This window comes from Salmo salar, chromosome 16 (genome assembly GCF_965601325.2).
Source record: "Salmo salar chromosome 16, fSalSal1, whole genome shotgun sequence".
Lineage (NCBI taxonomy): Eukaryota > Metazoa > Chordata > Actinopteri > Salmoniformes > Salmonidae > Salmo > Salmo salar.
In genome coordinates, this window is record NC_138306.1 from 57,677,574 (window position 1) to 57,690,894 (window position 13,321).

The 13,321-nt window shown below is 40.3% G+C and overlaps 1 protein-coding gene across 1 annotated transcript in view; it reads left to right on the plus strand.

The window, feature by feature from the left end:
• The first annotated feature begins 1,647 nt into the window (after window positions 1–1,647).
• Window positions 1,648–13,321, plus strand: part of inpp5d (inositol polyphosphate-5-phosphatase D) — a 54,174-nt gene continuing 42,500 nt past the window's right edge. The window contains exons 1-2 of the mRNA XM_082962797.1: window positions 1,648–2,069; window positions 3,854–3,917. Coding sequence (XP_082818923.1) covers window positions 1,927–2,069; window positions 3,854–3,917 — 207 coding nt within the window. The 5' untranslated portion in view covers window positions 1,648–1,926. The remainder of the gene's footprint in view (window positions 2,070–3,853; window positions 3,918–13,321) is intronic.

Sequence of the window (13,321 nt, forward strand, 5' to 3'; positions counted from 1 at the left end):
AACCAGTAGTGACCTGTAGGAACCAGTAGTGACCTGTAGGAACCTGTAGGAACCAGTAGTGACCAGTAGTAACCTGTAGTGACCAGTAGTGACCAGTAGGAACCAGTAGTGACCAGTAGTGACCAGTAGTGAACAGTAGGAACCAGTAGTGACCAGTAGGAACCAGTAGTGACCTGTAGGGACCAGTAGGGACCAGTAGTGACCAGTAGTGACCAGTAGGAACCAGTAGTGACCTGTAGGAACCAGTAGTGACCAGTAGGAACCAGTAGGAACCTGTAGTGACCAGTAGTGACCAGTAGGAACCAGTAGTGACCAGTAGGGACCAGTAGTGACCAGTAGTAACCAGTAGTAACCAGTAGTGACCAGTAGTAACCAGTAGTGACCAGTAGGAACCAGTAGGAACCAGTAGGGACCAGTAGGAACCAGTAGTAACCAGTAGTGACCAGTAGTGACCAGTGGTAACCAGTAGTAACCAGTCGGCTCTCTCTGTAAAGTAGGTGTACTAACTCGTGGCTAGGCCTAGAACTTAGTCTATTTCACAGCCACCTGCACTGTTTGAGTAGAGTACTAGAATCCTAACCAGAGGGTTTATTGGGTTTCCTGAAACTATTCAAAGCAGCATATCTTCCTCTTCATTAGCCTAATGCTAACAGCGCTGATACAGATGTGTCAGATGTGATAACACAAACCATAAACCCTACACCCACACACATGGAACCTTCTCATGACTCCTTCCCTTTTCAGACCAGGGGTTTTGTGTTCCAAATGGAACCCTATTCACTATATATAGTGCACTACTTTAGACCAGAGCCCTATGGCCCCCTATTCCTTATATAGTGCACTACTTTAGAACAGAGCCCTATGGCACCCTATTCCTTATATAGTGCACTACTTTAGACCAGGACCCTATGGCACCCTATTCCCTATATATAGTGCACTACTTTAGACCAGGCCTCATAGGGCATAGGGTGCCATTTGGGATGCAAACCCAGAACAGATGAAACATGTATTTTCTAACCTCAGATGAAACATGTATCTTTTTACCTCACATGAAACATGTTTCTTCTAACCTCTCACAGGCTAAAACACAGGCCACTAAATGTATGTTTTCTATCAGACAGTTCAACATGACAGTGGTGGAAAGATAGTTTTAGCCTTGGGTAACTATTACAACAGTGTGACAGAGGTCTGTGACCAGCAGTCGTGTGTGTGTGTGTGTGTGTGTGTGTGTGTGTGTGTGTGTGTGTGTGTGTGTGTGTGTGTGTGTGTGTGTGTGTGTGTGTGTGTGTGTGTGTGTGTGTGTGTGTGTGTGTGTGTGGTGTGTGTGTGTGTGTGTGTGTGTGTGTGCGTGTGTGTGTGTGTGTGTGTGTGTGTGTGTGGTGTTAGTGGTTCAGCTCTCTCTCTGGCCCTCCTCTCTCTTTCTAACTTCTCAAATGAGGAAGTTCACAGCCGTGTTTGTGGCAGCTTCCTTTTTACAGCTTTCGCCTCACTAACAGGAAGAGAGAGAGATATCGAGAGTAAGAGAGAAACAGAGAGTAAGAGAGAGAGCAACAGAGGGAGAGAGCAAGAGAGAAGACTGTGAGAAACATGTATCTAGCTCAGTGTTTTCAGTGGAGAACTGAACTCTCTAGCTGAGTGTTTTCAGTGGAGAACTGAACTCTCTAGCTGAGTGTTTTCAGTAGAGAACTGAACTCTCTAGCTGAGTGTTTTCAGTGGAGAACTGAACTCTCTAGCTGAGTGTTTTCAGTGGAGAACTGAACTCTCTAGCTGTGTGTTTTCAGTGGAGAACTGAACTCTGTAGCTGAGTGTTTTCAGTGGAGAACTGAACTCTCTAGCTGTGTGTTTTCAGTGGAGAACTGAACTCTCTAGCTGAGTGTTTTCAGTAGAGAACTGAACTCTCTAGCTGAGTGTTTTCAGAGAACCAGGATGTCTACGTCGCCCCAGCCATGGCACCATGGTAATATCACCCGATCTAAGGCTGAGGATCTGCTCTCCAAAGCAGCTAGGGATGGAAGCTTCCTCCTTCGGGACAGTGAGTCCATACAGGGTGCTTATGCCCTCTGTGTTCTGTAAGTAAAATGTCCATTCTGACAACTTTTTGAAGATATATATATATATATATATATATATATATATATTTATTTTTATTTTTTATACATATTTATATATATATTTGGGTAAAACTGACAGTTTAACAGTCCAATATTCTGTTGGAAAGATCAACTTGAGGAAGGAAGATTATGTTGAGAACTCGTCCCTTATACCTCTTCATATGCAGAGAGAGACAGATAAGATAAGGAAATCATTGACAGCTAAACATTTACTGAGCTACAATGCTGTTGTACAAAGTTCAAATTGAGGAAGGAAGATCATTTTGAAGTCTTGACCCTTTTTGCATGCACAGATCAAAGTACCTTGGAGTAGGAAGATCCCTGATTAAAACAAGACCTTTAAAATCAGACAAAAACAATGATCCACGCTAAACACACTGTTGTTATTGGGAGTGATTTCAATCTGAACTGTCAAATACCTACTTGTATTTTCGGATACATATTCTCCTAGAACGAGACTCTGCCTGATGACAGTGTTTGGATTGTATAGCGGACCTGTGGGACGTCGACGTTCTGTTTCCTTACATCATGACATAAATCATGCCAACAACTACATCGGGTGGAATTTAAAATGTTTTGCTCAAGACTTTGATTAACCAGACGAAACTGTCTAGAATACTGTTGTTGTTGCATGCAGTTTTAGATGTGACTAAATCTATCTTTGGCAGGAATTCTATGTAACGTAGACCTATTTTAAAGTTACACCTGCTTACTGCAGCGGCAAACTCATCGGCACATACAGTCATGCTGGAAAGCTGGGTAGACTCCATCGTACAACTCACACCACACATCTCTGTGTCACTGTGAGCTTTTATTAGAATAATCGCTAAACAAAACAAATTAATGGTCATGTACTCTTTTCCATTGGACACAAAGACCAACGGAAGTGGGTTTGAGGTCATGCCGTCTGTCATTACTGCACCTGTCACGCGCTGCTGCGAAATGTCAGTTACTTTAAACCATAAACCCAGACTCAACCTCTTCAGACCCAGACCCAGTCGGCTTCTCAAGACCCAAACCGTTTCTCAAGACTCAGTCGGCTTCTCAAGACCCAGTCGGCTTCTCAAGACCCAGTCGGCTTCTCAAGACCCAGTCGGCTTCTCAAGATCCAGACCGCTTCTCAAGACCCAGTCGGCTTCTCAAGACCCAGTCGGCTTCTCAAGACCCAGACCGCTTCTCAAGACCCAGACCGCTTCTCAAGACCCAGACCGCTTCTCAAGACCCAGACCGCTTCTCAAGAACCAGACGGCTTCTCAAAACCCAGACGGCTTCTCAAGACCCAGACCGCTTCTCAAGACCCAGTCGGCTTCTCAAGACCCAGACCGCTTCTCAAGACCCAGACCGCTTCTCAAGACCCAGACCGTTTCTCAAGACCCAGACCGCTTCTCAAGACCCAGACCGCTTCTCAAGAACCAGACGGCTTCTCAAGACCCAGACCATTTCTCAAGACCCAGACGGCTCCTCAAGACCCAGAAGGCTTCTCAAGACCCAGACCGCTTCTCAAGACCCAGTCGGCTTCTCAAGACCCAGACCGCTTCTCAAGACCCAGTCGGCTTCTCAAGACCCAGACCGCTTCTCAAGACCCAGACCGCTTCTCAAGACCCAGTCGGCTTCTCAAGACCCAGACCGCTTCTCAAGAACCAGACTGCCTCTCAAGACCCAGTCGGCTTCTCAAGACCCAGACCGCTTCTCAAGACATCTCTGTAAACTGTTTTATGATAACCCATCTTTCCTATTTCCAGGTACCAGAACTGTGTGTATACCTACAGGATCCTACCCAATGAGGAGAGGAAACTCTCTGTCCAGGTCAGTCAGACAGCTCCACAATATATATTCTTACCAAATGCAATGTGAGGGATCTGCACCCTGTTTTGTGACTGGATCCCCCTACACAAAATGTTATGGTATTACTTTCATCTTCACAACACAAGTCCTGGGTGTTACACCACCAACTACTGTATAGCTGGTATAGTCTACTGGGTGTTATAACACCATCTATAGCTGGTATAGTGTACTGGGTGTTATAACACCATCTATAGCTGGTATAGTCTACTGGGTGTTATAACAACATCTATAGCTGGTATAGTCTACTGGGTGTTATAACACCATCTATAGCTGGTATAGTCTACTAGGCGTTACACCACCAACGACTGTATAGCTGGTATAGTGTACTGGGTGTTATAACACCAACTATAGCTGGTATAGTCTACTGGGTGTTATAACACCATCTATAGCTGGTATAGTCTACTGGGTGTTATAACACCATCTATAGCTGGTATAGTCTACTGGGTGTTATAACACCATCTATAGCTGGTATAGTCTACTGGGTGTTATAACACCATCTATAGCAGATTTAGATGCACTATTGTAAAGTGGTTGTTCCACTGGATATTATAAGGTGAATGCACCAATTTGTAAGTCGCTCTGGATAAGAGCGTCTGCTAAATGACTTAAATGTAAATGTAAATGATGGTATAGTCTACTGGGTGTTATAACACCATCTATAGCTGGTATAGTCTACTGGGTGTTATAACACCATCTATAGCTGGTATAGTCTACTAGGTGTTATAACACCATCTATAGCTGGTATAGTCTACTAGGTGTTATAACACCATCTATAGCTGGTATAGTCTACTGGGTGTTATAACACCATCTATAGCTGGTATAGTCTACTGGGTGTTATAACACCATCTATAGCTGGTATAGTCTACTAGGTGTTATAACACCATCTATAGCTGGTATAGTCTACTGGGTGTCGTAACACCATCTACAGCTGATATAGTCTCCTGGGTGTTATAACACCATCTATAGCTGGTATAGTATACTGGGTGTTATAACACCATCTATAGCTGGTATAGTCTACTGGGTGTTATAACACCATCTATAGCTGGTATAGTCTACTGGGTGTTATAACACCATCTATAGCTGGTATAGTCTACTGGGTGTTATAACACCATCTATAGCTGGTATAGTCTACTGGGTGTTATAACACCATCTAAAGCTGGTATAGTCTACTGGGTGTTATAACACCATCTATAGCTGGTATAGTCTACTGGGTGTTATAACACCATCTATAGCTGGTATAGTCTACTGGGTGTTATAACACCATCTATAGCTGGTATAGTCTACTAGGTGTTATAACACCATCTATAGCTGGTATAGTCTACTGGGTGTTATAACACCATCTATAGCTGGTATAGTCTACTGGGTGTTATAACACCATCTATAGCTGGTATAGTCTACTGGGTGTTATAACACCATCTATAGCTGGTATAGTCTACTGGGTGTTATAACACCATCTATAGCTGGTATAGTCTACTGGGTGTTATAACACCATCTATAGCAGATTTAGATGCACTATTGTAAAGTGGTTGTTCCACTGGATATTATAAGGTGAATGCACCAATTTGTAAGTCGCTCTGGATAAGAGCGTCTGCTAAATGACTTAAATGTAAATGTAAATGATGGTATAGTCTACTGGGTGTTATAACACCATCTATAGCTGGTATAGTCTACTAGGCGTTACACCACCAACGACTGTATAGCTGGTATAGTGTACTGGGTGTTATAACACCAACTATAGCTGGTATAGTCTACTGGGTGTTATAACACCATCTATAGCTGGTATAGTCTACTGGGTGTTATAACACCATCTATAGCTGGTATAGTCTACTGGGTGTTATAACACCATCTATAGCTGGTATAGTCTACTGGGTGTTATAACACCATCTATAGCAGATTTAGATGCACTATTGTAAAGTGGTTGTTCCACTGGATATTATAAGGTGAATGCACCAATTTGTAAGTCGCTCTGGATAAGAGCGTCTGCTAAATGACTTAAATGTAAATGTAAATGATGGTATAGTCTACTGGGTGTTATAACACCATCTATAGCTGGTATAGTCTACTGGGTGTTATAACACCATCTATAGCTGGTATAGTCTACTAGGTGTTATAACACCATCTATAGCTGGTATAGTCTACTAGGTGTTATAACACCATCTATAGCTGGTATAGTCTACTGGGTGTTATAACACCATCTATAGCTGGTATAGTCTACTGGGTGTTATAACACCATCTATAGCTGGTATAGTCTACTAGGTGTTATAACACCATCTATAGCTGGTATAGTCTACTGGGTGTCGTAACACCATCTACAGCTGATATAGTCTCCTGGGTGTTATAACACCATCTATAGCTGGTATAGTATACTGGGTGTTATAACACCATCTATAGCTGGTATAGTCTACTGGGTGTTATAACACCATCTATAGCTGGTATAGTCTACTGGGTGTTATAACACCATCTATAGCTGGTATAGTCTACTGGGTGTTATAACACCATCTATAGCTGGTATAGTCTACTGGGTGTTATAACACCATCTAAAGCTGGTATAGTCTACTGGGTGTTATAACACCATCTATAGCTGGTATAGTCTACTGGGTGTTATAACACCATCTATAGCTGGTATAGTCTACTGGGTGTTATAACACCATCTATAGCTGGTATAGTCTACTAGGTGTTATAACACCATCTATAGCTGGTATAGTCTACTGGGTGTTATAACACCATCTATAGCTGGTATAGTCTACTGGGTGTTATAACACCATCTATAGCTGGTATAGTCTACTGGGTGTTATAACACCATCTATAGCTGGTATAGTCTACTGGGTGTTATAACACCATCTATAGCTGGTATAGTCTACTGGGTGTTATAACACCATCTAAAGCTGGTATAGTCTACTGGGTGTTATAACACCATCTATAGCTGGTATAGTCTACTGGGTGTTATAACACCATCTATAGCTGGTATAGTCTACTGGGTGTTATAACACCATCTATAGCTGGTATAGTCTACTAGGTGTTATAACACCATCTATAGCTGGTATAGTCTACTGGGTGTTATAACACCATCTATAGCTGGTATAGTCTACTGGGTGTTATAACACCATCTATAGCTGGTATAGTCTACTGGGTGTTATAACACCATCTATAGCTGGTATAGTCTACTGGGTGTTATAACACCATCTATAGCTGGTATAGTCTACTGGGTGTTATAACACCATCTATAGCTGGTATAGTCTACTGGGTGTTATAACACCATCTATAGCTGGTATAGTCTACTGGGTGTTATAACACCATCTATAGCAGATTTAGATGCACTATTGTAAAGTGGTTGTTCCACTGGATATCATAAGGTGAATGCACCAATTTGTAAGTCGCTCTGGATAAGAGCGTCTGCTAAATGACTTAAATGTAAATGTAAATGATGGTATAGTCTACTGGGTGTTATAACACCATCTATAGCTGGTATAGTCTACTGGGTGTTATAACACCATCTATAGCTGGTATAGTCTACTAGGTGTTATAACACCATCTATAGCTGGTATAGTCTACTGGGTGTTATAACACCATCTATAGCTGGTATAGTCTACTAGGTGTTATAACACCATCTATAGCTGGTATAGTCTACTAGGTGTTATAACACCATCTATAGCTGGTATAGTGTACTGGGTGTTATAACACCATCTATAGCTGGTATAGTCTACTGGATGTTATAACACCATCTATAGCTGGTATAGTCTACTGGGTGTTATAACACCATCTATAGCTGGTATAGTCTACTGGGTGTTATAACACCATCTATAGCTGGTATAGTCCTGGTGTTATAACACCATCTATAGCTGGTATAGTCTACTAGGTGTTATAACACCATCTATAGCTGGTATAGTCTACTGGGTGTTATAACACCATCTATAGCTGGTATAGTCTACTAGGTGTTATAACACCATCTATAGCTGGTATAGTCTCCTGGGTGTTATAACACCATCTATAGCTGGTATAGTCTACTGGGTGTTATAACACCATCTATAGCTGGTATAGTCTACTGGGTGTTATAACACCATCTATAGCTGGTATAGTGTACTGGGTTTTATAACACCATCTATAGCTGGTATAGTCTCCTGGGTGTTATAACACCATCTATAGCTGGTATAGTCTACTGGGTGTTATAACACCATCTATAGCTGGTATAGTCTACTAGGTGTTATAACACCATCTATAGCTAGTAAAACATCTAATAAAACACATTTTATTGGTCACATACACGTGGTTAGCAGATGTTAATGAGAGTGTAATGAAATGCTTGTGCTTCTAGTTCCGACAGTGCAGTAATATCTAACAAGTAATCTAACAATTCCCCAACAACTACCTAATACACAGAAATCTAAAGGGGTGAATGAGAATATGTACATATAAATATATGGATGAGCGATGGCCGAGCGGCATAGGCAAGGTGCAATAGATCGTATAAAATACAGTATATACATGTGATATGAGTAATGTAAGATATGTGAACATTATTCAAAGTGGTATTATTTAAAGTGAGATTGTTTAAAGTGACTAGTGATCCATTTATTAAAGTTGCCAGTGATTGGGTCTCAATGTAGGCAGCAGCCTCTCTGAGTTAGTGATGGCTGTTTAACAGTCTGATGCCTTGAGATAGAAGCTGTTTTTCAGTCTCTCGGTCCCAGCTTTGATGCACCTGTACTGACCTCGCCTTCTGGATGATAGCGTTGTGAACAGGAAGTGGCTCGGGAGGTTGTTGCCCTTGATGATCTTTTTGGCCTTCCTGTGACATCGGGTGCTGTAGGTATCAAGGAGGGCTGGTAGTTTGCCCCCGGTGATGCATTGTGCAGACCTCACTACCCTCTGGAAAGCCTTGCGGATGAGGGCAGTGCAGTTGCTGTACCAGGCTGTGATACAGCCCGACAAAATACTCTCGATTGAGCATCTGTAAAAGTTTGTCAGGGTTTTGGGTGACAAGCCAAATTTCTTCAGCCTCCTGAGGTTCTTCACCACACTGTCTGTGTGGGTGGACTATTTCAGTTTGTCTGTGATGTGTACACCGAGGGACTTAAATCTTTCCACCTTCTCCACTACTGTCCCGTCGATGTGGATAGGGGGGCTGCTCCCTCTGCTGTTTCCTGAAGTCCACGATCATCTCCTTTGTTTTGTTGACGTTGAGTGAGAGGTTGTTTTCCTGACACCACACTCCCAGAGCCCTCACCTCCTCCCTGTAGGCCGTCTCGTCGTTTTTGGTAATCAAGCCTACCACTGTAGTGTCGTCTGCAAACTTGATGATTGAGTTGGAGGTGCGTGGCCACGCAGTCACGGTGAACAGGGAGTACAGGAGAGGGCTGAGCACACACCCTTGTGGGGCCCCAGTGTTGATGGTCAGCAAAGTGGAGATGTTGGGCGGTCCGTCAGAAAGTCCAGGACCCAATTGTACAGGGCGTGGTAGAGACCCAGGGCCTCCAGCTTTATGATGAGCTTGGACGGTACTATGGTGTTAAATGTTGAGCTGTAGTCAATGAACAGCATTCTTACATAGGTATTCCTCTTGTCCAGATGGGATAGGGGCAGTGTGCAGTGTGATGACGATTGCATCGTCTGTGGACCTGTTGGTGCGGTATGCAAACTGAAGTGGGTCTAGGGTGGCCGGTAAGGTGGAGGTGATATGATCCTTGACTAGCCTCTCAAAGCAATTCATGATGACAGACTGTTTGTTATAGTCCACTTCCAGGTGCTGGGTGTTACGGGATATTTTAAGAGCCATTTCTCAATTTCTCATGCATCAGACAACTTCTGCTTTTTGCTTTCAATGCTTTCAGAAATGAAGACAGGCCATATGTGTGGAGGGAGAGTTCTGGAATCTAGTATTTTATTGTGAATATTGTGTAACCTATTATGGTTATGCAATGCACCAAATCCACTTGTATTGTTTGCGTGGTGTTTGGGACCAATGCAAGACAGGGGCTAAAATTTGAGCGTTCTGTAAAACTAGACACTTGATATTAACTGTGACTTGCTTTGGCTGTGAATGTGTAACACTGCTCCTGTCCTCTATTCAATAAACAGACTGTACATTACAGTCTCTATTCAATAAACAGACTGTACACTACAGTCTCTATTCAATAAACAGACTGTACATTACAGTCTCTATTCAATAAACAGACTGTACATTACAGTCTCTATTCAATAAACAGACTGTACACTACAGTCTCTATTCAATAAACAGACTGTACATTACAGTCTCTATTCTATAAACAGACTGTACACTACAGTCTCTATTCAATAAACAGACTGTACATTACAGTCTCTATTCAATAAACAGACTGTACACTATAGTCTCTATTCAATAAACAGACTGTACATTACAGTCTCTATTCTATAAACAGACTGTACTACAGTATCTATTGAATAAACAGACTGTACACTACAGTCTCTATTCAAATAAACAGACTGTACATTACAGTCTCTATTCAATAAACAGACTGTACATTACAGTCTCTATTCAATAAACAGACTGTACATTACAGTCTCTATTCAATAAACAGACTGTACACTACAGTCTCTATTCAATAAACAGACTGTACATTACAGTCTCTATTCAATAAACAGACTGTACACTACAGTCTCTATCCAATAAACAGACTGTACATTACAGTCTCTATTCAATAAACAGACTGTACATTACAGTCTCTATTCAATAAACAGACTGTACACTACAGTCTCTATTCAATAAACAGACTGTACATTACAGTCTCTATTCAATAAACAGACTGTACATTACAGTCTCTATTCAATAAACAGACTGTACATTACAGTCTCTATTCTATAAACAGACTGTACATTACAGTCTCTATTCAAATAAACAGACTGTACATTACAGTCTCTATTCTATAAACAGACTGTACTACAGTATCTATTCAATAAACAGACTGTACACTATAGTCTCTATTCAATAAACAGACTGTACATTACAGTCTCTATTCTATAAACAGACTGTACTACAGTATCTATTGAATAAACAGACTGTACACTACAGTCTCTATTCAAATAAACAGACTGTACATTACAGTCTCTATTCAATAAACAGACTGTACATTACAGTCTCTATTCAATAAACAGACTGTACACTACAGTCTCTATTCAATAAACAGACTGTACATTACAGTCTCTATTCAATAAACAGACTGTACACTACAGTCTCTATCCAATAAACAGACTGTACATTACAGTCTCTATTCAATAAACAGACTGTACATTACAGTCTCTATTCAATAAACAGACTGTACACTACAGTCTCTATTCAATAAACAGACTGTACATTACAGTCTCTATTCAATAAACAGACTGTACATTACAGTCTCTATTCAATAAACAGACTGTACATTACAGTCTCTATTCTATAAACAGACTGTACATTACAGTCTCTATTCAAATAAACAGACTGTACATTACAGTCTCTATTCTATAAACAGACTGTACTACAGTATCTATTCAATAAACAGACTGTACACTATAGTCTCTATTCAATAAACAGACTGTACATTACAGTCTATATTCAATAAACAGACTGTACATTACAGTCTCTATTCAATAAACAGACTGTACATTACAGTATCTATTCAATAAACAGACTGTACACTACAGTATCTATTCAATAAACAGACTGTACACTACAGTATCTATTCAATAAACAGACTGTACATTACAGTCTATATTCAATAAACAGACTGTACATTACAGTCTCTATTCAAATAAACAGACTGTACACTATAGTCTCTATTCAATAAACAGACTGTACATTACAGTATCTATTCTATAAACAGACTGTACATTACAGTCTCTATTCAAATAAACAGACTGTACATTACAGTATCTATTCAATAAACAGACTGTACACTACAGTCTATATTCAATAAACAGACTGTACACTACAGTCTATATTCAATAAACAGACTGTACACTATAGTCTCTATTCAATAAACAGACTGTACACTACAGTCTCTATTCAATAAACAGACTGTACACTATAGTCTCTATTCTATAAACAGACTGTACTACAGTATCTATTCAATAAACAGACTGTACTACAGTATCTATTCAATAAACCGACTGTACACTACAGTCTCTATTCAATAAACAGACTGTACATTACAGTCTCTATTCAAATAAACAGACTGTACATTACAGTCTCTATTCAATAAACAGACTGTACATTACAGTCTATATTCAATAAACAGACTGTACATTACAGTCTCTATTCAATAAACAGACTGTACACTACAGTCTCTATTCAATAAACAGACTGTACATTACAGTATCTATTCTATAAACAGACTGTACATTACAGTCTCTATTCAAATAAACAGACTGTACATTACAGTCTCTATTCAAATAAACAGACTGTACATTACAGTATCTATTCAATAAACAGACTGTACACTACAGTCTATATTCAATAAACAGACTGTACACTACAGTCTATATTCAATAAACAGACTGTACACTATAGTCTCTATTCAATAAACAGACTGTACACTACAGTCTCTATTCAATAAACAGACTGTACACTATAGTCTCTATTCTATAAACAGACTGTACTACAGTATCTATTCAATAAACAGACTGTACTACAGTATCTATTCAATAAACCGACTGTACACTACAGTCTCTATTCAATAAACAGACTGTACTACAGTCTCTATTCAATAAACAGACTGTACATTACAGTCTCTATTCAATAAACAGACTGTACATTACAGTCTCTATTCTATAAACAGACTGTACTACAGTATCTATTCAATAAACAGACTGTACACTATAGTCTATTCAATAAAAGGTGTGTACAGCACAGCGGGTATCATGGCAGCTGTAGCTCCATGCTCTCTGCTCTCTCTGTCACCCAGAGGCTGAAATCGAGATTTAAATACATTTGGTTATTGTACATTATTATTCATGTCCTTATTACTGTGGCAGTCAGAATATTACAAACCTGGAGAAAATACTACAGTCCACAGTTAGATAGATTAGATTCGTTTTGAATTGATCTATTGTAGCTGGAAAGCATGAAAGTCATCAATGCTGATTTACAAGTTCTTGAGTTTTAACTTGCCCTATACACAGAAATGAAGGGTGCTGTCAATTCTACAGGCTACTCTGCTAATGTTGAAGGGTACTATAGATCCTACAGGCTACTCTGCTAATGCTGAAAGGTACTGTAGATCCTACAGGCTACTCTGCTAATGTTGAAGGGTACTATAGATCCTACAGGCTACTCTGCTAATGCTGAAGGGTACTGTAGATTCTACAGGCTACTCTGCTAATGTTGAAGGGTGCTGTAGATTCTACAGGCTACTCTG